At 38.1% G+C, this 23,379-nt stretch overlaps 2 protein-coding genes across 4 annotated transcripts in view; one reads left to right on the top strand and one right to left on the bottom strand.

Moving 5' to 3' along the window:
- Positions 1 to 14,017, top strand: part of parp8 (poly (ADP-ribose) polymerase family, member 8) — a 45,034-nt gene extending 31,017 nt beyond the window's left edge. For both annotated transcript variants that reach the window (XM_035435979.1, XM_035435980.1), the window contains exons 14-26: positions 66 to 161; positions 5,487 to 5,579; positions 6,913 to 7,038; positions 7,770 to 7,835; positions 8,038 to 8,105; positions 9,531 to 9,579; positions 10,453 to 10,565; positions 11,158 to 11,230; positions 11,593 to 11,662; positions 11,933 to 12,009; positions 12,306 to 12,375; positions 12,451 to 12,535; positions 13,310 to 14,017. In XM_035435979.1, coding sequence (XP_035291870.1) covers positions 66 to 161; positions 5,487 to 5,579; positions 6,913 to 7,038; positions 7,770 to 7,835; positions 8,038 to 8,105; positions 9,531 to 9,579; positions 10,453 to 10,565; positions 11,158 to 11,230; positions 11,593 to 11,662; positions 11,933 to 12,009; positions 12,306 to 12,375; positions 12,451 to 12,535; positions 13,310 to 13,412 — 1,089 coding nt within the window. In that variant the 3' untranslated portion in view covers positions 13,413 to 14,017. The remainder of the gene's footprint in view (positions 1 to 65; positions 162 to 5,486; positions 5,580 to 6,912; positions 7,039 to 7,769; positions 7,836 to 8,037; positions 8,106 to 9,530; positions 9,580 to 10,452; positions 10,566 to 11,157; positions 11,231 to 11,592; positions 11,663 to 11,932; positions 12,010 to 12,305; positions 12,376 to 12,450; positions 12,536 to 13,309) is intronic.
- A 1,608-nt stretch (positions 14,018 to 15,625) lies between these two features.
- On the bottom strand, positions 15,626 to 20,913 carry si:dkey-3h3.3 (uncharacterized protein LOC100144568 homolog). 2 transcript variants are annotated; one of them, XM_035435982.1, is made up of 4 exons: positions 20,658 to 20,913; positions 18,819 to 19,826; positions 17,419 to 17,636; positions 15,626 to 17,195 (listed from the first exon to the last, which is right to left on the bottom strand). In XM_035435982.1, exons 1-4 carry the CDS (start codon positions 20,679 to 20,681, stop codon positions 17,126 to 17,128), a joined length of 1,320 nt encoding a protein of 439 aa, XP_035291873.1. In that variant the 5' UTR covers positions 20,682 to 20,913; the 3' UTR covers positions 15,626 to 17,125. The 2 variants fall into 2 exon arrangements, with proteins under 2 accessions (XP_035291873.1, XP_035291872.1); XM_035435981.1 differs by lacking the exon at positions 20,658 to 20,913 and adding an exon at positions 20,180 to 20,566.
- Between the last annotated feature and the right edge of the window lie 2,466 nt (positions 20,914 to 23,379).

The raw sequence follows: 23,379 nt of genomic DNA, 5'->3' as shown, positions 1-23,379 counted from the left end.
TTCCTGCTCAAGGCTCTTAGTGTGATTTCCTGCTCAACACTGTTAGTGTGAATTCTTGATTGCAGACCATGGAGTACGCAGAGCAGAGGATTCCGGTCCTTAACGAGTACTGCGTGGTCTGTGACGAACCTCACGTGTTCCAGAATGGACCGATGTTGCGAGTAAGTTGGACCGCAAATCTGCTGATTATTCTTCTGTGTACCCCATGCAGTACTTGCAGAAAAGGGCCTTACTGCTCACTTGATGTGCAGTACAAATATATTTTTAATTATGTGCTTTTCCAGACCTGTGTCTGTACAGCTTCAAAGTATTCATATCAAGGTCTGTAAGCAAAAAAAAAAAAAAAAAAAACAATTAAAAATCCTGACATTGTTCTTATATCTAAACTATTTCGATCATCAAAGAGAACACCTTACATTGTGCTGACAAAGATAAATTATAATAACATGACTAACTTACTTCAGCAAAAACATCCTTATGCAATTACGTTACAATTGTTCAGAGCCGAAATGCTTCACGGAAAGGTACCGTGGACGTGTTTCTCCCATTCTAAGACTGGTGACGTTTTCATTGCTGACTAACAGCATGTCAGTATACGTATGAAATGTCAGGAAATCTTTGGAAGCAGCAGATTTGTATAATTAGTTTTCAGTCAGTTTTTTTTTCAGTACATGCTGTGAAACAACAATAAGTCTTATTTGAAAATGTCTCCATTGCAGCTTGAAAAATAAAAATATTAAATTTGATAAAAACTTAATTTAGATGGTTAATTGTATGCACAATGAGACTGAGAGGTCATGTTTTGCCTAATATAGATATATCGTTCCAAAAGACCTTTCTATCACCACTGTCATCACACCTTACAAATGAAAGCAAATTTAGCATATATTATATGAAAAGACCAAATGACACTTTGCTAGCAGTAAATATAACACCTGGACCTATTCCAGTTGGCAATGTGTTTTTGGTCTTCTTCTCATATCATTTTGGCAAAAATATGCATTATTTCCTTGCAAAGGCACATCACCTTGTGGGTGCTGTAAGCTTGAAAATGATAAATTGTCCTCAGGTCAGAGGTTCAAGGATGCAGTTTTAGTTTCTCAACAAAAACATGTTTTCAATGTACAAAAATGCCAAGTTACTCAGGCATGCAAAACACTGTCTATAAGTCATTAATTAAAACTCCTGCTGTTAAAAGTACTGATATCAAAATGAGGCCAATTTACAACGAATATTAATGGCTATCTTAGTTCACACAAATTAAACTAGCTCTATTCCAAAGCAATGCAACCCAGCGTTTCCTGAATTATTTCGAGTGACTGTTCTTTCGCCTTTGTCTTTCGAGTGTGGTTGTCCACAAAGTTTTATCCACAACAGACACTTTTCCAAGTTTGTGTGTGGCTTGGGGGATGGAATAGAAATAACACCCCTCCTCCCCCCAGATGTTCAGGATACCGTGTGTTTTGCTACCCATCAACACCTCCAGAAAAAGCTTTGCCGCTTGTAGCTAAAGTTTTTTTCCGCCATCAGTTACAGTTACATGATGTTGCAGACAGTGTCGGAGCTAGATGTTGGAGGAAGTCGTACAGTGGTCGTTTGTAAGCAGGGACTGCTGGACTGCAGTGTCAATCATAATTTGCTAACAGTCAGTTGGCTACTTTCCTCAGATTTTGATCAGATGTTGTTATTGGCAGATGTAGCTGAATGTTCAATGGGGAAAATTATTGATTGTGCGATTGGAGCATTTGTGATGACTCAATCAGCAGGAAAAAGAGAAAAAAAAGCTAAATAAAAGTCCACATAAAGGTTTTGCCGTTTTTATGTGCACGTGTGAAGTTGTATCTGAATTCTGTGTGTTTATGTGAGGTCAGGACGTACAGAAGTGAATGTTTTTAAGGGCTGAGAGAGTGAGGTCATTGTGGGTATTTCTGAAAAGTGGCAAACTGTCAGTGCTGAATAGGTACGGGCATGCCCCACCATGCCCTAACTTTGCGGATGGCATACCTGCCATCTCAGTTACTGTTATTAGCTACTTATTGAGTTAAGGAAATGACAGTAAAAGGTAGAAAAGACTATTTTTGAAGTTTTGCTTTTAGAAAACAAAACCAAAGGTTTAAAGACAGAAACATATATACAATATAAATTGAAAAAGGATAAAATACTTTTATTATATAGTGTATCTTTAAGACTTGGATGTTGGAACAATGAGTGGTTTTGTGAATTATCTTTTGAATACAATATGTGCTCTTGATTATAAAATAGTAATTGCAAACAGAGGCATAAGCACACATTCTAGCACACTGCTAGAAAATGGGAAAATATGTATAACTGGGGGGAAATAACAATGCTGAAATTAAGCATTACTTTTGCTCTTTTTTATGTGTGCTATTATCAGGCCTGAAGTTATGGCTTAAAGTTATTGCTTGTTGCTTTGTCTCTCCCTTTCGTGATTATGGCAAATTTAATTTCATATTTCTGATGTCTCTTTGTTTGATTCCTCCTCTTTTGTTCTCTGAATTTGAAAAAGGAATTCAATTATATTAATTTAGTTCTTACTCTGCATAAAGTTGCATCCCTCCTAGATGTTTTTCTTGGTAGATTTTGACCTAACAATGTAACTGTGAATTACATCACAGTGTTTGAAGGAGTTTGATAGAGGCAGTTGTACTTTGGGAAGTTTCACCATTGCTACAATTGCATGCTACGATTTCATACCCAGTGCTTTATTTGTATAAACAGACATGCTGAAAAGTTAATTTTAATTTAATTCTGTGTGCGATGTTAAAGTCTAGAACGGCTCCAGTAATGAGTGTTGTTTGACCACCAGCTCTTTTAAAGATACAAAAAATATTTTAATACATATTATATGTGACTTTTGAAGCATTTTACACAAACTCTAGTATACATAAGAGACTGGTGTTTCAGACCTGAATCATCAGTAAAAGGCAATGAAGCGTGAAACTACTGTGTGTATGTGTGTGTGTATAGCCAATGCTACCATTAGCCATTCTGTATATTAAAGGAAGGAATTAAATTAAATCGATGGGAACTTCTTATTTCTAAACTAAGGGCTGTACTAAGACCGTCATTCAAATGAGAACTGCCCACCACATGAATCACATGCATGGTAGCTGAAATTATTCATTTCTGCATGAAAAGGATAAGGCAAAGAGAGAATAAAAAGTTTACAGTGTCGACAACAACTAGAGGTGGTTGCATCCAGTTTCTAATATCTGTAAGGTATCTGTAAGCACGCTGTTTTCACTGGAAATGCTACCCCTAAATCCTTGTCTGAAGTCTTACACAGGCTTAAATTTGCACAGATCTGCAATTTGATAATGTTGGATTATATTTCCATCCAAAATGTTATTTTAATCTCAAGTTACATAACTAGGTTTTTAAATAACGGGATCATTATTATTTATTGGGAGCACTAAGATAGCCGTGTATCCTGCAGACATTATTTAAAGTGCATTTCTGTGATTGCAAAGCTTCACACCAAAATCAGTGAAGGTCATTGTGTATGAAATCATCAAAGAAGTTATTCCTATGTCTTGTCTAATTGATTATCATTAGTATTAATATATAGATGGATATAAATGTGCAGGAGCATGGCAGCATCTATCCTTCATTACGGTAGATCACTTTAACCTGGTTGTTAAACATTTCAGACTTCCATGAAGGAATCTGGTACACCCTAACTCCATCGCTTCTGTGCCACTACACCAGTGACTCTATGTGAAGATACACTGATGGCCGATGACTCTATGCACAGATACACCAATGACAGTGTGCAGATATACTGATGACCGATGACTCTATGTGCAGATACACAGCTACACTGATGACCCATGACTCTATGTGCGATACACTGATGACTATGCGCAGTTACTGTACACCGATGACCGATGATACACCAATGACCAATGACTCTGGTCAGTATTCCTGGACCATGATGGTACCCAGTATGGTGCATTCTCAGTTTATGGATAATTTGAGGCCTTTTCTTTGCACCTCAGAAAGGTGATTGCCATTCGAGTGCATCAGGAAATGAGTCCACAATGTGGCAGCTCTGCTTTGTGATGTACACACCAACAACCGTGTTATTATAAATGGAGAAAAATGTCAACAGCTGCCACCGCCATTAGAAGATTGGGGAGGATATTTCAATTTTTCAACCAAAGGAAGGGATAGGACAGGGACCTTCCTAATTTTATTATTTATTTTTTTACTCAAAATTATTGGCAAAAGTGTTAATGTACAGTGAATAGGAAGCTACAACCTCCTGCTTAGATCCAAAATGAAGGCAAAGAGGTCATAGAGTTACAAGCGCAGATGTAATGACTGATCTAGATCTGCTGAATAGTCTTTTCTCACTATTAAACTTTATTGTGTTATGTTCTAAAAATCAGACATCCACTGGAATGAGCAAACATATTGGGGTCATTACTTATCAGTGTAAAGGTGCTATTTGCTTTGTAAGAGAATATATCTTTTCCCCATTCCTTCAGACACATGCTACCAATGGCATTGGACTGTTCAGCAAAAAAAAATGCAGTAGATTGGCTTTGTATACCTCATAAAGGGCTGATCTGCCATGTGACTTGTATTAACCAATGAAAACATGCTGTGCTCTGTCATTGAAGACGCTTCTTGTGGCTCTATAGTTCCTCTATAATATGTTTCTAGCCATCTGAGCAGAAAAAAAAATCAAAAGGACCATCTCTGAATTCATCAGTGTTTTGAACTCACTTGAGAATATAAAGGTTTGTATAGCCAAAACCAGCAAGATGCATCAATCACCAGAGCAGTACAGTTCAGCCCAGGACTTTACCTTGGCAAGCACAGGAAGGACACACTGTTCTTCATTTCTGAGAGCACTTGTTCACACTGCATTTGAGCAGTAAAATTACCATATTTTTCTTCATTAAACAGATGTTGACGAAACATTTATACGATCGTGTCATGAGCTTCTGTGCTACAACTTTAAGGCAGTCAAATGTAGACGTTTGCAAAAATGAAATGTAAAAGCTTTTACTGTAGTGTTTGTAACTTTGGGAATAACAGCCTCATTTGTAATGTCAAAACCTGTTAACGATTGTGATCCGTTTCCTATAGCTCACTGTAGAACAGTCCTGTGTGAAACAGGACTATTTTTCAGCACATTATTCTACCCCAGGTGCATACTACGGTTGGGAAGGAGGCCAAAACCTGACACAAAGCCAAATTTCAGTCTGTTCTGTCTGGACAGACACCATACTGCTGTTAGGCTTAAAGGGAATTAGAAAAATGCCCTCACTGACCACATTCTGGAAAGAGAACATTTTTTTTTTCACCTGAGTAAAAATGATGTGATGGATATTCTATTTGACGTTGATCCTGGTAACGCACAGAGGGCCTATGTGCACCCTCATTATGCATGTTGTAGTCGTAGGCCCTGTACCATGTCCACAGTTCTCATGCAGTCGTGTTGGCTTGCCTTGCAGCCCACCGTTTGTGAGCGGGAGCTCTGTGTGTTTGCCTTCCAAACGCTCGGCGTCATGAACGAGGCCGCAGACGAGATCGCCACAGGGGCCCAGGTAAATTCCACACCTTGTATGCGTTTTCCATGAGCCAATCTCGTGAAGGAAAATATGTGCTCTTTTTCCTTTGCCTAGCAACAAGAGGAAAATCGACCGCAAGACACTTTAATTGACTGGAAAATTAAAACTTGTTGTGACTCGTTCTTTATTTCAATGCTGAGGCAAAAATATTTTAGAAAAAAAATGGAACACTAAATAGTTTTGGCAAGGATAAACCTCTGTTTGATGAAATGCAAGTTCTCTCACCAAATTGCAGTTCATCTTCAACAGAAGAATGTTTGGTTTGTGAATCAGGCCCTGAATGCCTTATGACATAAAGATCCAGTTTTCTTTATAGAAGTAAAGACAACAGTGGATGTTATTTGCACATTGAAACACATGGTAGGACCACAGACACAAAGCACCTGGATTTCTCTCTAATTACGAGCACCTTAAATGAAATTAATGAGGTTTGTATTTACATAGTGCTGTGTGGACTGTATTGCCCTGAAAATGTCATAAATCACATATCGCTACCCATCTTGCAGTTTTACATACCAAAAAAAAAAAAAAATCTTCATTTATACTTGCTTTAATGAACACTGACTGCATATTGGTACATTTCCTGTTATTCAGATTTAAAATAACAATGGTGTGATTTCTGCCTTAGTCATATACTGTTATTAAGGACTGAAATGGTTTTAATTTGTGCAGAGTAAATGGGGCAGGAGATGATTTTGGGCTGTTGGTGAATGCTTCCCAGGTTACGGATTTGATGGTTCTGGGCTGTTCCTGAATGTTTCCCACGTTGTGGACTAGATGATTTTGGGCTGTTCCTGAATGTTTCCCACGTTGTGGACTAGATGATTTTGGGCTGTTGTTCCTGAATGTTTCCCATGTTGTGGACTAGATGATTTTGGGCTGTTCCTGAATGTTTCCCACGTTGTGGACTAGATGATTTTGGGCTGTTGTTCCTGAATGTTTCCCACGTTGTGGACTAGATGATTTTTGGCTGTTCCTGAATGTTTCCCACGTTGTGGACTAGATGATTTTGGGCTGTTGTTCCTGAATGTTTCCCACGTTGTGGACTAGATGATTTTGGGCTGTTCCTGAATGTTTCCCATGTTGTGGACTAGATGATTTTGGGCTGTTGTTCCTGAATGTTTCCCATGTTGTGGACTAGATGATTTTGGGCTGTTCCTGAATGTTTCCCACGTTGTGGACTAGATGATTTTGGGCTGTTGTTCCTGAATGTTTCCCACGTTGTGGACTAGATGATTTTGGGCTGTTCCTGAATGTTTCTTAAAGTTGCAGATTTGATGATTCTGAGCTGTTCCTGAATGTTTCTCAGGTGGTGGATTTGTTGGTCTCCATGTGCCGATCTGCTCTGGAGTCGCCAAGGAAAGTCATGATTTTTGAGCCATATCCTTCTGTGGTGGATCCAAATGATTCTAAGGCACTGGCCTTTAATCCACGGGTATGTGAAACCATTTATTATTATTATTATTATTCTTATTATTATTATTATTATGCGGAAAAGTTAAGTGCATTGTTTCACTTGCATATTCAGAGAATAGAGGATATATTGAAAACATTTGCTAGCTCCATAATGTTTTATGTTTTCATATTTATAGTCATAATTGGTTTAAAACCTTAACAAAAGATTATTGTAAGAGTAATGACTTAAACCTGGTGACAGGCATTGTGTTACACAGCACTCCAACTTTTAGTTCTTAAAGAATGTGAATTACTTCAGCTAACATTTTTTTTCCCAACCATGAAGATTCCTCAGTCATCATGACTGATCTGTCCATCATATTTGTTATGTACAGCGATAGCCATTGAACTGAATCTTCCAGATTAAGCTAGTATGTCTCTATGACTCAAGATCATAGAAAATATAAGGCCAAGGCTCTGTGTGGGGAAAACCTAAGGTATAGTAAAACACAGAAAACATCCAGGGACATTATTGGAAAACCTGACTTTTACAATTCCCAGAGTACCATGTGGAGTTTTGGCAGGACAATGGGAACTTGAATAGAAAACAATACGACTGCAAAGTTGGTGAATGTAATGGTAAATCTTGCTTTTCTTTTTAAAAGTATGAAGAGTGCAGCATATTGCAGAAACGAGAACTTTATTGTACTGTAGTTTCATGTCTGTGCATTTTCCAGAGCAGATGCATTGATTTTGGAATATTCATTTCAGAAAAAGGACTATGATCGTGTTATGAGAGCCCTTGACAGCCTTACATCTATCAGAGAAATGACCCAGGTAAGGGAATGGGATGCTTTCAGATAATGCTAACTCACAATATCATAATGTTTATGTGTTAAGTCATAGTGCTAGTTAATCTTAGGCAATCACTGATTCGTTTTAAGCCATGCTTCACCATTGGTTTCAGCTTAACATATGTCATCCATTCCTCTTCATTATGGTCGATCAACGTGATTAAAATAAATGACTCTCTTTGCAGGCACCCTACTTGGAAATTAAGAAACAGATGGACAAGCATGACCCGTTAGCTCACCCCTTGCTGCAGTGGTACAGTACCGGACAGTTTCCTTTCATTAAACATAACACAATTCCTGGCTAGGCCATTTCAAATAGCTCCTTTTCAGCAGCTGATATCGAAGACTTCATTTTCAGACAAAATGTTTTGATTAATTATTTCCCAATTTCATAATGAACCATTTTTATTTTGATCTAAATTGTGAAACAAATGCAGCATTTATGGGGAGTGAAAAGTGGTCTGAAAGCTTTAGAAATACATTAATCAACAAGGGAACACCACCACACATCAGCCCTATTGACAAAGCAGGAGGGAAATGTGTTCTTTCTGATATGGACTCATAGATCAGAAACATTGTCTAAACCAGTTGCTCCCTATTCCTGGGAATCCGCCGTCCTCAAGGTTTTTATTTCAACCCAAATTTGGCAGACCTGATTCTGTTAATTAGCAGCTCAATGAGATCTCTAGCTGTTGAATGAGGTACGCTTTGTTAGAGCTGGAGTGAAACCTACATAGATAGGGCATAGATGCCTTAATCTGTGCATGGCACAGTTGCAAAGCCCTGCGTGGAGCGTGCTCTCCATCACAGCCCAGTTCTGTGTTCCGTGACAGCAAACAGAACATGAAAGCGACAACAGGAAGTCAAGGATCTCTGTGCACAGACGAGACGGTGCTCTGCCTCTCTTGCCCTGTGGTTATGCAGACTCTGTCTGAATACCAGCAAACTGTGAGGGTAACCCGTAGTGACGTTTTAGATTTGGGCCGTGTAAGGTTACCACCCGCGCACCGCGCCATTTCGGTGATGAAAGCAGTTTGCCGGAGTCTTGCTGAGCCTGGAGCTTTTCCGGATGTAGTTGCTAAATTATTTAGATTGTCGCACCTGCTTTTAACTTAAAGGCTTTCCTGAGCTGTGAGAACTGAGGGGTACTTGAACAGCTGAATCGAGCAGGACCGGCTTTCATTTAAAAAAACTGTATTACTTTTTGGATTTTCTGGCGTAAGTTAAGAACATGTTATAATAGCCTCCTTCAGACCTTAATAGAGGCTCTGATTGACGCTTGCTCTCTAATTAACTTGCATTACAGATGGATAAGAGAAGACTGCCATCAGCACATAACACTGTTTTACTGAGGAAGGCAGCAGGCCAAAACATTAGGATCTTTTATGAATGCAGTAAACTGAAGGTCATAAGCAGCCATATCCATCTTATTCATTATGAGGTCACAGTATCTACCCAGGCAATTTTATAAATGACATTAATTATCCCTCTTATGGCTGTTTTTTTTCCCCTTAGTCGTGGTACACACTGGATAACAACCTATACAAGGTTATGACACTAATGTTATATAGTAGCGGAATAAATTGATTCTATAAATGTGTCTAATAACAGAAATCAACAAACATCTGGATACTTCTCTGAATGCACCCTCTGTCAACTAATGTAATTTTCTTTTCAGGGTGATATCCAGCAACAGGTCACATATAGTTAAATTACCAGTAACCAGAGTAAGTTTACCTCATTATTAATCACCTTATGATCCCTGTTATAACCAGTGTTTTTTTAAAATGTGATAATTAACTATTCTTTTAAAGAGAATCTTATATGGATGTTTCTGTAATTAGATGTTATTGATTGAAATTGGTCTCAGTCAAGTTCACGTTCTTGGGATACTTCTTATTCATTCAGCAAATAAACAGCAACAAATAATGGTTATCATAGATTACGAGTTAGAAAAGGAAGCACTTATGTGGCTGCTTGTATCCAAATTAGAAGCTACCCTAGTTAGCACCCTGCTTTTTATTAGTGATACTTAATATACTCCTTGTCATGGAAAGCTGTTCATTGCTTTTCAAGACCTTTAGGCCTAATTGCCAAAAATCAGACTGTCATCATCCAGTATGTATACATCCCTTATGCTCTTCTGCAGTTCGAAAGCAGCATTGAGCAACTATATTGCTGTAGTATCTGCACTGTTTGGGTCGTGAAACTGTCTTGCAGTCTGGGCTGCAAAGCCAAGTGTGAAATGTGAATCCATTTTGACCCTGTGCTTGACTGAGCTTCTTTCCTGGCATTCATGAATAATTTGTCAGGGTCTACTCTCCAGAAGTGTGTATCCATATTCTGGAGACAATTTATGGTCGCATATCCATTTCTATTGATTTTAATTTCTGTTACAGCAAAAACTTATGTTGCAAAACTGTTTGGATATTGAAGATGGTTTTGCTCTGAATGTATATCCACTCAAATATAATGTTTGATTTTCCCCCCCCCTTTTGGTCTCAGTGTATTTGTGCATTTCACTATTCCTCTGAAGTCTGAGCAGAAGCAGCTAAAACTTCAACTTAAAGTTCTTTCTCATGTCCTTTCTGCCTCCACAGCAACTGAAGTTCATGCACACACCGCACCAATTCCTCCTCCTCTGCAGCCCGCCTGCCAAAGAATCCAACTTCAGAGGAGCCAAAAGCCTCTTTGGAAGCACCTTTGCATTTCAGTGGGTATCCTTTTTCTTCTCATTATCCTTGTATATTACTGTGTTGCCACTGTGGTTTAACTTAAACGGAGTTGTCTGTGATTTGTTAAGTTGTCATCGCATTTGTACGCATATAGAAACATTCTGGTTATATTTTGTTTATTCAACATGTTACAATTTTTATTTTATACTTATCACGTAAGAAAGATAGTTTCCTAAAGACGGAAAATGATAATTAGAGTAAAATTTGCATAGCAAAGCATGTTCAAATAGATTTAGTATGTTTGAAGTAGCACTGTAATTATCTTTTGCATTATAAAGGCTTCTAATAAATTGCAGCGGCGTGGCTGTTACAGTTACCATGCCTGCAATTGATAATGAATAACAACCTAACTTTTATTCAATATTTTAATAAAATCATTTCAAGTTTAACATACAATTATGCACATTTTATGTATGTCTGAAAGCTGAATGTTGTTGATTTAATATTTAACTACTGTATAACTGAAGAGTACATAGACCAATGGCAGAAATCCACCAGTATATATTATAACCTATGATAATTTGATTGTAAAGTTTTATTTTGTTGTGATTATTTAATCTCCCTTCTCAGTGGTTCTCACATAGAGAATTGGCACTCCATCCTGAGAAACGGCCTGGTTGTTGCATCGAACACGAGACTCCAGGTACTAAAAATAAAATAAGGCATGTTACGCATACTGGTAAATGTATTGTAGTAAAGCTGAAGTGTCACCTTCAAATAAGTTTTTTATATGTTGATTTAAGACTGTAAAACGGTGACAAAACATTCTACACAGAATAATTCTTGATGCAGATTAATACTTCAGTAATGCATAATAATATTGATAATACCTTCAAAATACTATTCAGTATAAATACATAAGCAGGGCTCTTTCTGTTTCGTATCATTGGAAGTTTTGTTTCAGACTATGACCATAGATACTGTCACAAGAGTAGAATGTTTCCTGCTGGACAGGAAGTTGACATAAATCCCCAGAGGTTTCTAAAGCTTGATATTGTTATGTAGCTCCATGGCGCCATCTATGGGAGTGGAATCTATCTAAGCCCATTGTCAAGCATTTCCTTTGGTTACTCAGGTGAGAGCCACAGTCAGCTCCATACCCTACACAAAATCATTTACAACACGGAGGGACATTTTTGTCCAACAGAGATTAAAATCTTTATTTTGTATATGTAAGTTAAATACATAATAAACTGTAAGAACCAATATGAACAGAACAATGTTGCTACCTTTAAGGGAATGAAACTTTCAGCATAAAAATAAATTACTAGCAATTAACACTGTAAATAAGAACAGAAGGTGGGTTTGTAGTTGTAAATTACAGCAGTGCTGTCTGTTTTCGTAGGGATGAATAAAAAGCAGCAGAAAGTTTCTTCGAAGGATGACATGGCAGCAAGTAACAAGACCAACATTAACTTGCAGGTAAAAACCATATTAGTTAGAAGATGGTTAATGTGTATCTTGTGTGTATCTCAGAGCTACAGGAGGATGATGTGACACCTCATAGCTGAACAAGAAAGTGATTAATTCCCTTGGCCAGTTGAACTTTGTCTTCATCATGGCCTGCTAGTTTCTGTTGTACTGACACCCAGGCAGTGAGGGGTTGTGGTTGGAAACCTGCTGTAGACCTTGGCCCCATTACACTGCACAGGAAGAGGTGATTTTACAGCCTGAAGGTGAAACGCCTCTCGGGTGGTGGGTCTGCTCTGTTTCCTCAGTCACAGAAGAAGGGACACCAGCCGCAGTTCCTGCAGAGTCGGAACCTGAAGTGCATAGCCTTATGCGAAGGTACGAGCTCCGCCTCCTGGGGTGTGACAATGCACAAGGGCGCCCGTGAACTGAATCGGTTTCCTCTTTTTACAGTTATTACTTCCCCTGATCTGCACAAGCACGGCGACATCTGGGTGGTACCAAACACAGACCACGTCTGCACCAGATTTTTCTTTGTGTGAGTACTGACACACACGACCCGTAAATTTAAACCAGTAATTTGCGCTATCCTTGATAACAAAACATGTTCTCACAATGTTACTGGAATGTTTTTTGAATGTTACAAACGTGCCACCACATAGCAGCAACAATATGAAAATAATATTTAATTTATGCATGGCAATCATTATTTTCATTTCACTAGATTTGTATAAGACAACTGGAAATGTCATGGGTGGCCTGGCTGTTTGTTTTTGTTTGCGAATGTCTTCACTGCTCTGGGGTAATTTAGACAGTGAATTATGCTTAGCATAAGAGCTGCTTGCACATACTCCAATTTAGTATTGTTTCCTGCTTATGGTGCTCCAATGTAAACCCAGACTCTTCACAAAAGACATTTAAATAAGTTGCAAAACTGCGAGCCATCCAGATTCTGACATAACTTGCATAAATCCATCTTCAGGGAGTTGTGTAAAGAACACACAGATTTTGATGAGTACTCTCAGGATAAGGTTATTTCACTTCTCATAAATGTCAGCCGATTTAGTCATAAACTAATGTTCCAAGAGGTGTTGAGATGGCAGTCATAATAACAGTGTTATCTCCACCAGATTGCAAAGCTTCAATAAATCAAATGGCAAAGATCCAGGTGTGCACTGTGTGCTGGCATTGTAATAGTGTGCGCTAACTTAGGTTTTAGGAGGTTATAGGGGCAGGGAAGGAGATATTAGCTAGAAATATTTTACAAAATGACTTTTTTGAAATTTTGTTAATTATGTTATTCTTCTCTTAGTTATGAGGACGGACAGGTTGGTGACACAAGCATCAACACACAAGATGCCTGTATCTACAGGGAGATCCTGCGCGTGATTGGCAATCAAACTGCCACCGGGTGAAGACGACCAATGCAATACCGCTGCCTGGCCACGCCCCCTTCAGTCTCAAAGCTGGCTTTTGAGCTGAAGACGTGAATCTAACGTGTTTTGTCAAAACCCAACGACATTGAACAAATTTGCATACATTTGAAATCTTAACAGCTACACTATTTATACCCCTGGTGTGACCACAGGTATTTACGTGGAAAATATGTAGCAAACAGTTTAGAAAGAATCATTTTGCAATGTTTATAAATAAAGGAAAAATACCATTTTTCAGGAACTTCCAGTTTGACAGATGGACTACTTAACTTTTGTAGTTAAAATTGAAATTGGTATTACACTTTGGCAAAAGTTTGAGAATTCTGGCAGACGTTGGGCCTTTGCAGGTAACTTTGCTATTCCTGTATAATAAGGTGCCATCAGACCTTGTTTACTAAGTGTTGTACATTTTTAATTTACAATGTATTTTCTGTATACTGAAGGTGTTAAAATGCACTTTAAACTTTTATTGTACTATATGTTTCAACTTAATCGTCATCTGAAAATGCCTTTTTCCATCTTAAGCTTCGTTTATGGGAAGAAAAATAAAAAAAACATTGGTGTTAATGTGTTGTTTAACAGAGGGTTTTGAATGCGAGCCTTCATTTGACGGCAAAAGTAAAGTCAAGATACAAGACAAGTAGGGCTGCCACCAGACTGGATGCAAGGTAAACCATACATACAGTTCAAAACGGGTGATAACGTCTTTATTTTGGTATATTTAAGTTGCTCACGTGTGTCTCTCATACGCGCTCACTAATTCTTGACAAGAAAAAAAAAACAGTTGTGAGAGACTCTGGCTAATTCCATAAGCTTGACTGTTCCTCTCCCACAACAATATAAATGTTCAAAGTTCTGTTCACTGGCAGCAACAACTGGTCTATGATTAACATTTCCATTGAGTCACTTTTCAGCCTAATCAATCTGAAACACTAGGGTTATTATCATAACTGAAGGGACCAGTTCAATCTAATGCAAAGAATGCAGTCATACTGTAAATAATTTACGCCCATATTCGGAGAGCTGGAAAACGAAAACAAAACTTGCTTGACTTAATTTACACACGCACACACACTATTGTCAGTATGCTTAGTTACAGTGGCTGAATTGCCCAAAATGTTTTTGAGAAGGAAGAGGGATTTAGATATCAGCAATCTTTTGTATTTCTTGCTTTATTTACAAAAGTGTTTTAAATACAGGCTTACCTGTCAGCCCAGAGTTACGTGAATTTCCATGGCCTTTTGTCTGTACTGTGATTACATGGAATTTTTCAAATTTCATAAACAGATGTTGATAAATGGCCACATAATAATAACATTATATATTCAAATCAGAAATTCCCCCAATGTTTTCTAGCCCATAATTCACCGGTTTTCTCTTTAGAGATTGGATGCATTCTGGGCTCTTTAGGTACAGCAATAATGAGCTTAAATCTGATCTTTCAGACTATATGAATGGTTAAGGTCAGGCAACTAATTGATTTGCTTCGAAACAAATAATTACATTTTCAAAGTTTTGTGACTCACACTAAATTTTTATTTGTATTAAAGCTAAGAATTGAACCTGGTCATAAAAAAATGCAGCTCTTAATGCTGGAGTGTATAATCAATGCAAATCATTGTATATTTTCGAAATTCTTTTTTTTTTTTTTTTTTAATTTTTCAAATTCCAGTGTATCAAAGCTATTTATTTCATCATATCTACAAATTCCAGTGTACTGTATATTAATTGCAAATCAGCATTGGGTCATAGACTCAATCAATGTTACTCCTACTCTGTAAGATTTACTTCTCCTGATGTACACCATATTATGCCTTGATATGAATTCAGTTTTCCCTTCCCCAGTGAAAGACCAGTAATAGCTTTTACCCATATCTAGATCCACTGAGAATGAGTATAGCAGCTACAAGACCTGTTATGATGGAGTGACAGCATTAGCCTTTCCCAATAATCGCCAGAGGACTGTTGGCTCTGAGTTCAACAACACAAGTCACCCGCAATCTTGGTTTTTATGATAACAAGCTTCCAGAGGGAGCTACATGTACTCATCTATCCTTTTAAATGACGTGTGTGATCACACTGGTCAAATGTGCCTGGAATAATAACAGTGGCAACTGAAATATACAATTAAGGGGGACAATTTCAATCAGTACATTAATGTGGATGTAAGATCATGTTAAGAATGCCAGTTGTTTGAATACAGAGGTTATTTATTTTTTATTACTAAGGTGCATATAATATCAAACACACAAAACTCCATCACTTTACCATTGTCAGCATGTCTGTATTACAAAACGTGTTCCATCCACTGACAGCTAATGTTCCCTTCAGCACAGGATTCAAAGAACAGTGCAGCTTTGTAAAGCCCCTCATCGTACCTTACACTGGCTTTTCCTTTAGACATAGAAATGCATTTTACTTTTAATCTGCGTATTTAGATGGAAAATTTGGTGCTTATCAATATTAATTGATGCTTATCAAGTATCTAACATGATTTATAGATTTTATTATTAGTTATTAGTAGCCTACTGCTAATTTCAATACTTAGGAGCCTATTTTTTTTTTTTTTTTTTAGTTAAATCGTAAATGGAGAAAAATGGTAAACCTTAGTATGTTACACAAATGAGTGGACTTAGTATTTTGGTGAATTTGGTCGTCCAAATGTGGAAGAGCTTAACTGACTCCGTCCTGCCCCAGTATGCTTTAAAAAAGATAGTACTGGCTTTTTTAAAGAATGCACTGGTCATTTTATTCGAGTACAAAGAAGGAACACCTGAACTGAACTTATGCAGTACTGTTAGAAGCAACAACACAAAAAACGGAGAAAGATCATTTCTTGCTGTAATTTGGGGACTATAACTGAAAGGAACTTTGCAGCTATTGTGACACAAAGTGGCTAATCCCATTTTCAAAATTCCACATCGCACAAATTTTAATATTTATTTGATTTTAATTGTAACTGACTGCTACATTTATTTGGTTTTGTGGATTTTATTTTCCTCCTGCACAAATTGAAAATGTATGTGACTTTACCTTTGGTGCCTTATGGAAATTTATTCATGGCAAATATATGACAATACCATTTATATTGTAAATACTGCCACAAAACATGGAGGCCAAATACTCTGTCCTAGGTTTTTACAATCTTATCCTTATTTAGCAAAGCAAATCAACCCTTTCTTTTTTGAGCCATTTTGTTGTTTTGGATATAGCAGCAAACGTGTGTGTTTATGTTCATTAAATTCAGATTTGTTTAAAATCAACTGTCTTTTCCCTGTGCTTTATTTACAGTGACATATCTGTGTGCCTAAAACAAATTCACATTGTCCATTTTCCCCAACTAGAGATGGCAATGGTATTACAATACAACAAACTTCTACATAACTTGAATTAAGCAGATAACTTACACCCAAGGTACACCCAAAACTGTAGACTATGTTTCATATATGACTATACAAAGGCTTCAATTGTGAAGTTGTGCCCACTTTCTTTGTAAAATAAAATACCAATTTCTCATTTTTTGAGTCTTTTCTTACAGTATATTTTGTAGAATAATCGTTTTAAAGACAATACAACTTCATTTTAAAGTGAAGCTCTTTCCAAAAAGAGTTTCACCTGCTCAGAACCATAGGGATCCATTATAACAGTCTGTGTGTGCTTGTGTGGTGGTTACCGGGAAGAAGCAGCAGAGGTTAATAAATTCCTTTAGCTTTCAGTTCGTCCTGCACGCGGTCCAGGTAATCAGGGTCAGGGTAACCATAGCTGCAACAAAACAAAACAAAAATGGAACCGCTTACTTAGGAGCGCCCGCGTCCATTGACTACTATAACTGATGCAGCATGACATTATTCTCAAATCTATGAAAAATGGTACTTCAGAAGCTAGAGTTTCCTTTACTGATTTCTGGCAAGCAATAGCTTGTTATGTGCCCATGCTATTTTTTCAGAAGTCATTCCGATCAAGTTCTTCCATGTTTCAAGCTTACTTGACGGGCCCTCCATTGCGGTTTGTTTTGTGGTGAATGTCGTTCCAGGTGACAACGTTACTCTTGCCGGTGGTGGAGGACTGTCCAACGGTGAAGATGAGTCTCTGTTCAAAGGCCCTCTCGAGGAGCTTCAGCACTTTCTTTCCCTCGCGGGAGTCCGGGAGGAAGGCTGTGCGGCTCGTGCCTTCGTATCTTTGGCCCGGATTGGGGTGCTCCTCCTGAGTGACAGCCATGCACACCAATGAGAAATGCGCAACAAGCACTGTGCTTCAAATGAGAAATACATTAAGCACTCACAGCATAAATAAGACGGGTCAGAATTTTACCTCAGGCCCTCAAGGTCATCCCTGTGCTCCTGGGAACTTGAGAGACTTTAACCCTTTGAAGAATAGGTTTTTTGGATTTTTTTCTCCCCAAAATTCTAAGTCACTATTCTACAACTCCTTTGTTTCAATGGCCAGAATTGTTACATCGGTATTAGCATTTTCAGTTAATAACATTCTAACCACATATATGTGACCTAACGTGTCTGGTTCCCAATAACAATGGAATTCCTCCCTGCAGCATTCAAAGGGCCTCCTCCATTCTACCTTGTGTCAGTCATGGCATAGTTAGTTGGCATGCATGATATGGAAATTCTAGAGTCGATATGAATAACTGCTGCCAGGCCATATTAGCTGATACTACTGTCTCTGTTAGATATTACAGGCCTACATAGCAGCACAAATTCAAGCTGCTACAATTTTTCAATATCCGTGGAAGAAGAGAAGCACAAATGTGCACTGACAAAGGAAAAAAGCAGCAAAAATGTAACAGATTCTGCTTAAAGTATTATTAAGCAAAGAACATGATTCTAGACAGCTACTAGGCTAAGTCTCTGTATACCTTTGCTTTGAGTCTGGCTGGTAAAATATAAAATTAAAAATAATAAGTTCAGATGACTATGATTATGCTATTGATTGAGCAGTACATTTTTTATGCATTGTTTCACTGGCACGTGTAAGCTATGTTGTGTCATCTTCTCAGGCATAGTCTTAGCATCAAAGTTTTTTCCTGGATTTCATATCCAGGTGAAAAATATGGATAAAATGTAAAGGTCAACAGGGATTCATAAATTTGCACATGTACCAACCATTCTATTAATCTGCTGTAGAGAAGTGACCCAGATGTGGTTATCAAGTCTGAGTGCTAGAAATTATGGCGAATGAAAATATTTTATAATTTTAAAATATAGCCTGTTTGTCAACTATTGTAACCAAAAGTAATACCCTTCAGTATATAAAGGTAATTTATCAATAACTGATACGACTAATATCAAAACTTTTGAAGAGAACTTATGTAAATTTACTGTTGCGCTTGTTAAGTTTATGACCCCGTTATAATTCCCCAAGTACACTTACCCCTTGAATTCCACTGGGTATTTCGTATCTGATGACAATTGACCCATACGAGTCATTTCCTGGTAAAGGTGTTTTGACAGTTGAGAATGTCATGGTACCATTTTCTGGCTGTGTGCCCTTCAGGTTACCATAGAGTATTCCACAAACTGGGCATGCAGGCTTTGACTCAAAGGCCTTGTTTAAACAGTCTCTACAAAACGAGTGCTTACACTGCGACAAAGTCTTCTTCTGTGATTCTTTTATTGCATCTAGACAAATCGGACAATTCTCTTCTTCTTGCTTCCGCTGATTCTGTGTCATCGAGAACCCAGATGCACCATCGACAGTGGTCTGTGACTGCCATCTGTGTTGTGTAGTAGGCCTTTGAGACATCGTACCCCCGTTCTTTAAAAAATCCTCGAATCTTAATGTGTCTGCGTAGCTGCCAGTCACTGAAATGCTGCTTGAAGCATAACTGCCCGAACTACTGCTTATCATAAGCTTTGGAAATTCACGTTCTATGTATTTGCGTTGGGTCACCTTCAATGTTGGGTCAATATCGAACGTCCTTGCTTTCAAGTCTGTTGCAATCTTCTGATAGAAAGTGATAAATCTCTCTCTTGCAAAAAGACAACGTTGAGCCATGTCTGTACTGTTTCCCAAAGGGTGAAAACAGACTTTATCTTTGGCTCCATTCAGTTGCAGAGAAACATTATTCCCAACCGTTCTATCAAGTTCCTGTGAATACTTTTGACTAATGTAGTCCATTACAACTCCAACCACCTCCACAGGTTCTATCTTTTGGGTAGAGCTGTGATCTTGATAGTCCTGGGTTTGATATTTGAGGTCAGTTGATCTCCTTAAGGGTGATAACTTCCAAAAAACTTCTTCTACTTCTTCAAATGAGCCTTTGAATTCATGGCACGTGCCTTTTGACTTCTCCAAACGGTAGTCATTAAGTACGTCAGACACCTTATCCCCACGTTGAACTGTTGTTAAATCAACAGTTAGAGTTACATCTGAAAATATCTGAAATGAAATTACAAAATGGTGAAGATAACATTGTAACACTTCCAAACGGTTAAAAACCATCCTAGTAATATCTGTAAGCAATTTAACTACAGAGCAGCTACGTTATGAATTATTAAAGCGTGCAGGCTGACCGGACGGTTCATGGCACACGCATGTTTCATTAGCCAGATAGATTATCGCAGGGATGCATGAGGTTATGACTGTTACCCGTGTGACTAATTTGACTGACAGTGAATCCCGGTTGAGGAATTCAAATTAAGAACATGGTAGCCTAGCTAATTTAATGTACATGAGTACGTTTTCAATGTTTCTTGAATGATAGCTAGACGTAACGTTACACTATCATTTACCTGGTGCAGCATAGGCTGAACGCGTTCATGCAAGCTGACAAAATTGCACATTTGCTTTTCTCAGAGATGCCTACCTATCTTGTTTTCCACATCATAACGCTGCACACTTAACATTACAGCTTGACCAACTAATACTTTAAACTTTATAGCCGTCCCGCTAACTGCTAGCTAAACGTCCCCCACCACCTTGGTTAAAAAAATAACTTGGATATTTACGTTATCACCCCATTTAAATTAGCAGGTCTAGGCTATCCCCAGTGAACATTTATGTGGTGAAAGACGGCGAAAAACCGTTTGCATTTGGTTGACATTTTAAGTTTTCTAGCCGATCAGGACGTAGCCAGGGTAACGTTATTTCCACGTGAACCCTGAGCTATGGTGCGGTTATCATTGCCCGTTTATGCCAAAACTGTCAACAAAACTCTGGGCGTCTACATTCGCGCTTTTCTGAGTAGACACGTCACCACGCGATACATACCTTGTTTATATATGGATTTGCCATAATCGGAAGGTTCAAAATCCGTTGCTAAAACGATTAACTTTCGTTTCATACAACGTTCGTGTTGTAGTACGTCAGTTACGATGATCCAAGCAATGGTGGATTAATCAAATGTCCATGCTTAAATTTCATTTGACCAACTAGGCTATAGGATCCAGCCTCACACTATGCTCACAATAGGCCTATTTCACAAGATGGCGACCAAAACCGGATGTAGGGATACTTTGTTTCTGGTTACCGTTGCTACGGACGCAAGTCCATTTCTGACAGCGAAAAATTGAGCCTAAACAGCGACGTGTTCTCAACAGTCCCTGATAGCTCTGCCATCGTTCACTGTCCGATGTTATCCGCATTGTCGAAGCATTGCCAGTGAACGTTAAGCGGTCTAAACTGGACAAGGGCTATAAATTCTTTTTTGAGAAGTTTATATTCGGTTATGAAGGTAAGTATAACGTTAGCTCTGGTTCACCAGAAAGCTAAATAGCTAGCTTGCTAACCACATCAAGTTAGCCGATTAAAGAGATGTTTCACTTCGACATAACAAATTCTTTTCTGGAGGCGACTCCATTGTGTTTTCGTAGCGTGAAGCAACATCTGCTGTCCGTTAACAGCGTCTCTGTTCCTCTCGGTTGTCCCAAAAATGAATGAATAGGGAGCCTGACAACTGTGAGGAAAAGCGATTCTGTTAACATTGACGGTCAACAGGGGAGGCAAATGCTATGTAAGTACAATGTTAGGCTCCACAAAATTACTTATGTTATTATACCGAAGTGAAATATCTCTGAATTAAGTTTTTTACTACCGTTACTATTTTGTGACATGCTGTTTGTGCTGTACTTGTTCTAATAAAGATTTATATTGCTTGTCAGATCGCCTGTGTAATTGTGTTCAGTTCACTACCGAGCTGTTTGTTTTCATCGCTGATAAAAACTACCCACACATTTTTAAATCAGCTGATATATCTTAAGTAGGCTTGTCGCGATGTCCGTCAATACATTTTGTAATTACAATTAACAACTAAAATAAACGTGCATCTGCAGTTTCAACACTGAATATCCAAATATGTGCTTGCTAACAAGCTAGCTGTCTAAAATGTAATTTGCTAATCATAACATAACATATAGCTCGCTAGTTGATTTTATGACATTCCAAGTTCCAGCGCACACCAAACTACGGAGGAAGAGGTCTGCATGCTATTTCGCCGAGGCTCTCAACCAGGCGAACGTTTCCCTGCTCCTGTTTACAACCTGAGGCACTTCTCCAAAGCGCGCAAAGAGTACAGATGAGCTGCTTAAACTCTGAATAACTCGCGATGTCGGTGTTTGAGGTGCTTGGCTAAGTTAGCTGGCTAGATGCGTTTCCTCATTCAGTTTGAAATGAGCAATGACAGTGTTTCCAAACGCGTTTTTGACAATGTTGTCTTGTTTATATAACCAAGGGCAAAGTATTCATACACATGAATTATTATTTTTTTGTTTCTCAAAGAGTGGTAGGGCCTATGTTTGGTGGAACTGTCATGGCAGGCGCACTGCCGCTAGCCATCTTTACCTGTTATGAATTGTTTTCGTGTTTTTAGCCGTTCTCAAGCAGGCCAACTCAGACTAGAGTGCGGAACGAAAATGGAAAAAACTAGAACTGTTACAATCACTAGGCCTGTTTGATTTTGATTTGTACTTTGTACTCTTTGCGCGGTTTGGAGAATTGCCTCAGGTTGTAAACAGGAGCAGGGAAACGTTCGCCTGGTTGAGAGCCTCGGCGAAATAGCGTGCAGACCTCTTCCTCCGTAGTTTGGTGTGCGCTGGAGCTTGCCATTGAGCCATAACACGGTCTTCTGTCGCATGCTGCAGCAAGGGTTTCTATGAAACTCGCTGGTTAAGAGATTATTTTCTATTTCTCTAGCTCTTTGGGCCATTCCCTGTGAAATTTGGTGCCCCTACTTGAAAGGTCCTAATGCCAAGAAAATAAGGACCCCTTAATGAAGTCCGAATTATTGCCTCATTAAAATTTTAATTATTTAGCGTTTTTGTTTGCTTATCCTTGATTTTACTGTCAAATTTTACTGATGCTAATGTTAAACTTGTTTTTCTCACTCAGTAGCCCATGAAGAAAAAAAAAGAAATTATTCAAAAAGTAAAAACGGCTGTCTTGTGATATGCCTGATTATAAACCGAGTTATATATATATTCAGAATTGTAATTTATATATTCAGAATTGAAGTTATATATTCGGAAATTGAATTTATATATTCGGGAATTGTACTTATATATCCAGAATTGAATTTATATATTCAGAATTGTAATTTATATATTCAGAATTGAAGTTATATATTCGGAAATTGAATTTATATATATATTCGGGAATTGTACTTATATATCCAGAATTGAAGTTATATATTCGGAAATTGAATTTATATATTCGGGAATTGTACTTATATATCCAGAATTGAATTTATATATTCAGAAATTGGTTATATAATCAAGACAACATTGTCAAAAACGCGTTTGGAAACACTGTCATTGCTCATTTCAAACTGAATGAGGAAACGCATCTAGCTAGCTAACTTAGCCAAGCACCTCAAACACCGACATCGCGAGTTATTCAGATTTTAAGCAGCTCATCTGTACTCTTTGCGCGCTTTGGAGAAGTGCCTCAGGTTGTAAACAGGAGCAGGGAAACGTTCGCCTGGTTGAGAGCCTCGGCG

Source organism: Anguilla anguilla, chromosome 10 (assembly GCF_013347855.1).
Source record: "Anguilla anguilla isolate fAngAng1 chromosome 10, fAngAng1.pri, whole genome shotgun sequence".
Classification (NCBI taxonomy): domain Eukaryota; kingdom Metazoa; phylum Chordata; class Actinopteri; order Anguilliformes; family Anguillidae; genus Anguilla; species Anguilla anguilla.
This window is presented reverse-complemented; position numbering and strand designations above follow the sequence as displayed.

Coding starts and splice junctions, on each gene's coding strand:
- si:dkey-3h3.3 (XM_035435981.1), bottom strand. CDS start 20,230: ATGTGCAATTTTGTCAGCTTGCATGAACGCGTTCAGCCTATGCTGCAC. Junction 19,827..20,179: donor TTCAGCCTATGCTGCACCAG/GTAAATGATAGT, acceptor ATTTCATTTCAG/ATATTTTCAGATGTAACTCT. Junction 17,637..18,818: donor TACCCAGTGGAATTCAAGGG/GTAAGTGTACTT, acceptor GCTGTCACTCAG/GAGGAGCACCCCAATCCGGG.